Here is a 5,000-nt window from a genome sequence, read left to right as displayed (position 1 = left end):
GCACTATAGTTTAAATGTACATATTATTATGTTTTAGATTTTATATTGTTTAGACTGATGCTAGGTTCATTGTGTACCTGTGATCCTAGTTTACTGAGACACTACACTGTGTGTGTGTGTGTGTGTGTGTGTGTGTGTGTGTGTGTGTGTGTGTGTGTGTGTGTGTGTGTGTGTGTGTGTGTGTGTGTGTGTGTGTGTGTGTGTGTGTCTCACCATGACCTCTCCAGTGTGTTGTTCTCTCAGGACAAAGTTCAGGACGTCAGTGTCTGGACCGGCCAACAGGCGAAGGAACAGAGGCTGTTCTCCTTCTGCTAGCCTGCACACGTACACTGTTACACACACACACACACACACACACACACACACACACACACACACACACACACACACACACACACACATGTGTACACACTTAATGTACATCACACATACAGTGAACTGAACGACAGACATCATGATATTAAGATTAAGACCATATTATTATTATCATAACCAACATCCCAGACAATATAGTTCAGAAGTTAGTAGGCTTATTGTAGGGTTCATCCTATTAACTCTACTAGTCCATACCCGGTGAAGAACACAAAAAGTATTTGCAAAGCTGTGGTTATACAGACAGTAGCCTCTATGCATGAGACAGGGGGTTATGAGTTAGCTCTGTGTAGAATTACTGGTCTACCTTAAGTCAGTCCACCTTAAGGCCAGGTAGCTGATTTCATTAGCTTGTTTACTCTGTGACATCGTGTCTAATGGTGGCGAGCCAATAGATTAGCATTATTGTTATTACCCCCCACACACACACACACACACACACACAACCGTAATAATGTTGTCTTTGTGCACACGGACCCTTTTGGTCTCACCACCACTACAGAGCTTTGTAGAATGATAGTAGGATTGTATAGAAGTGGTTATGAACTATATACATAAGAATGGTTATTAAACATATTACATATTGTTATTCATTTAACACGTTCCCTGCAATTGACGGAGATCTCGGTCAATTAAAAGAAATCATGTTTTTAGTGCCCGACCTATGAATGATGCCTTGACTGTGATAGAAGAATAGAGCCGAATATGATGTCATTCTAGATCTACGATCAGATCTACGAGCAGATTCCTCCTCTTTGTCCCTGGTACAAATCTACGTACTATGGGTGACCGGGCCTTCTGCTCGGCAGCGCCGCGCCTGTGGAATAGCCTTCCTATTGACCTGAGAGCACCACAGACCCTGGACTCTTTTAACTGTGCTTTTTAACTTTATATGATTGATGATGTTTTACCATGTGGCACTCTGAGATTCCTTGTGAATGAAAAGTGCATTACAAATAAAATGTATTATTATTATTATTATTATTATTATTATTATTACACGTATAATAAAAGTCACTCCATCCGGGGCTGGAATTTTGTCATTTTAGGGGCAAGGCCACTTGGCCTTTGGTGTTGTCCATTTTTTTTATTGAAATAATGAATTGAATTTAAGTGTAAATACATTATGGTATTTACAATTTGATCCATGCTCAGCCCTGCACCAATCAAAGTTACTGGATTGGTTTAAAGATGGGGACTCAGGGGAGTTAAGAATTCAGAATCTCAACACAACGACACTGGAAGAGACACTGGTGTCTACATATTGACCAGATAGACAGAGGACATAGTGGTACAGTCAGCTGGGGCATTAAGGCCACTGTGGCCTCAGAAAATGATTTTTTTTAAGGGTACAAGGCCAAACTGAGGGGAAATGACGGCCATGGCCTTCGTGGCCTCCCTGAAATTCCTGCCCTGACTCAGCCCACTCCCATGTTATGAGATTAAAAAAAAACACATCTAGCTCAGATTTCTTCTTTTTTATGGAAACGAGTCATATTCAACGACCCATTAGCCTGGTTCCAGACGAATCTGCCTTTGCAAAATTGCATCGCACTTTAGCCCTCGGCAGATTAGGTCTGGCCCCCCTCCATAGAGATTTCATTTCTCTCCCTCCGCAGTTGTGCGGAACCAATCAGGGCCCAGTATCCAAATAAGGTGATAAGCCCGCCCACATTTGGAGCAATGACGTACAAGGAAGCACTGCTCTGATTGGTTCGTACAAGGAAGCACTGCTCTGATTGGTTTAGGTCTAACCAATAGAGTCCGTTTGGATCTTTTTGTAAACGCCCCTTGGAAAAAAATCTATGGTTGATAGGGACCAGACTAATATCCACGCAGTGTGTCGTGGCCACGCAAGGCTAACGACCCATAACAACAAAACGGATGATCACGGTTACAATGTTTTTGTTCTGGTGGATAGACGATAGAATTAAATATTACCTGGCAGAGAATGTGTTAACTATATTGTATTATAGAAGTGGTTATGAACTATATTACATAGACCTGGTTATTAAATACAGTACATCATTGGTTATTAACATAGTGTCCATACTGTGATCTGAGAGGAAAAAACACCACCAGAGGTTGCTAGTGAGTCATGTGTTCATACTACCTTGAGACCAGTATGAACATGACATGTCTGACACACACACACACACACACACACACACACACACACACACACACACACACACACACACTTTGGTTTACAGAGTCTATGTTTAGTCTATGGTCAGAGCTGATGATACACTTTAATATCATGTTCAATAAATACAGCTGCTCTCTCTGTGTGTGTGTGTGTGTGTGTGTGTGTGTGTGTGTGTGTGTGTGTGTGTGTGTGTGTGTGTGTGTGTGTGTGTGTGTGTGTGTGTGTGTGTGTGTGTGTGTGTGTGGGATAGCCCTGTGGCTTCCATAAATACAGAAATACACACACCCTGCACATGCACAGAAACACGAAATTCCAAGGCATCTGGTATCAAGGCTGGCACGCATGGCATGGATACTGTCTCCAGCACTGTCTCTTTCGCTCTCTCTCTCTCTCTCTCTCACACACACACACAGTCACACACTCGACACACTCGACCACACTTTCTCACTCTCTACTCTCAGCCTATCATGACTTCTTGGGACAAATGTGATCAAAGGTCTTTGGCACAGGGTTCCCTTCTCTTTTAAACACACGCCGTCCCGGGCGCGAACAGCCTTTTTGCATGTAGTTGAAGGCAGCACAAAAGGGGGCGGGGACTTGTTTCCTCTACATTAGAAGATTCACATTCTAATAAAAGTCTGAGTACCTAATCTCAGCACCGGCCTCAGTGGCTCACCTCGCTAATCATTGGACTCTAAATCCATTACCACTGGTAGTATGGGTTCTATGGGCTTGGGACAATACTTTTTCAAACAACCGCAGACTACTTTTTTTCGCCGATAAAGTATAGTTTTGGACCATGACGAAGGCGCGCCGACTCAGCAGACCTTGAGGCTGAGGAGTCGCGCCCGAGCGATTGTTCACGTTGTAAACACGTTAAAAAAAGAAGCATGTCAGCCCAAACAAAGTAGATAAATACAAAGTAGTCCATTGAACATTGAACATTACAATTGAATTGGAACTTGATTGGTGACTCTTATTATTCCAGTAAATTAGAATCAGTTCTAAAAGGAGATAAAGACAAGTAAGACGCGCGGACGCTGGAAGCGAACGCAGCTCGAAAATAACAATAAGAAGAATAGAAAGGAATGAGCAATTACTTGCCATCCGGCCTGAAATATGCACAAATGACATGGAATTCTTAGATATCCCAATAGATGAACTCGTGTAGATGCTTGTAGATGTGTTATTTTTGACTGTCGCTGCTATATTTTTCTCAGAGGAGTGTAATTAGTCACCCAGGGGCACGGTCGAATTTCAGCCACACTGTAGTGCATGCAGGCAATGAGAGCGTGACTCACATGGGGGCAGCCAATGAGAGCGTGAGTGACATGGGGGCGCGGCTGCACACATACTGCACACAGACAGACACACAAGCCGAGCCGAGTTTCATAGTATGCTCCACTTGGTCGGAGGCGCGGCTTCCTTCCGCGTTCGCAATAAACAGATTGTGTTGTACAACTCCTTTTAAAAAAAAAAGTTTTTGCTGAGGGGAGGGTGGGACACAAAAGTAATATGTAATATAATATATTACTCTTGATTCCAATGACTAAGTAGTATAATATTATTTGCCCCACACTCATACACAATGTGTGTCAAATGAACACACACACACACACACACACACACACACACACACTTACCCTGTTCCTCTCTGTTGCAGCGTTTGTACAGAGCGTACTTGGCAGGGTTGTCGGCTACAGTGAACTTGTTCAGCAACGCAACGATCACCTACACACACACACACACACACACACACACACACACACACACACACACACACACACACACACACACACACACACACACACACACACACACACACACACACACACACACACACACACACACACACACACACACACACACACACACACACACACACACACAATTATAAACACTGTATACTTGTACACACATATATACTACACACAACACTACCATCACATTGAAATATACTCTACAGTAAACAAGGTAAACACATAGAATGAATAGACAGTGTAGTGTGTCAGTAAACTAGGACCACAGGTAAACAGTGAACGTAGCATCAGTCTAAATAACATGCTGTACATTGAGGTCAAGAAAAAGAGACCCTTACCCCAGCATGAGTAACACAAACATGAGAACATATCCATGCATGGTGTCATGACTAGGTCTAGTGCTGTGGACTAAAGCCTTGGTTCTCAAAGTGGGGTCCGGGGACCCCCAGGGGTCCTTGAGGGAGTTCCAAGGGGTACCCAGCTAAATGGTAGTTAGGAACCAAATGGACCCTTATGGGTCTGTAACTCTGAGAGTGTACAAATGGAACCAAATGGACCCTAACGGGTCCATTTGGTTCCATTTGTACACTCTCAGAGTTACATTAACATTGATGTTTACAATATGAATTGGGGTCCCAGAGATATAAATGCCATTAAATGGGGGTCTGTAGCCCTAATGCATGTCAAACTGGGGGTCCTTGAAATTAAAATGGTTGAAA

General features: G+C 43.1%; 1 protein-coding gene across 1 annotated transcript in view; it reads right to left on the bottom strand.

Annotated features, from left to right (window-relative positions):
* Positions 1-5,000, bottom strand: part of rassf3 (Ras association domain family member 3) — a 75,662-nt gene that overhangs the window by 1,182 nt on the left and 69,480 nt on the right. Inside the window, exons 9-10 of the mRNA XM_084049926.1 lie at positions 4,165-4,252; positions 214-329 (exon numbers count right to left, since the gene is read on the bottom strand). Of these exons, the coding sequence (XP_083906052.1) occupies positions 214-329; positions 4,165-4,252 (204 nt within the window). The remainder of the gene's footprint in view (positions 1-213; positions 330-4,164; positions 4,253-5,000) is intronic.

This window comes from Gymnoscopelus microlampas, assembly GCF_963454915.1.
Source record: "Gymnoscopelus microlampas genome assembly, chromosome: 23".
NCBI lineage: Eukaryota > Metazoa > Chordata > Actinopteri > Myctophiformes > Myctophidae > Gymnoscopelus > Gymnoscopelus microlampas.
The sequence above is the reverse complement of the archived record's forward strand: the minus strand, read 5'-3'. Positions and strand labels throughout refer to the sequence as shown.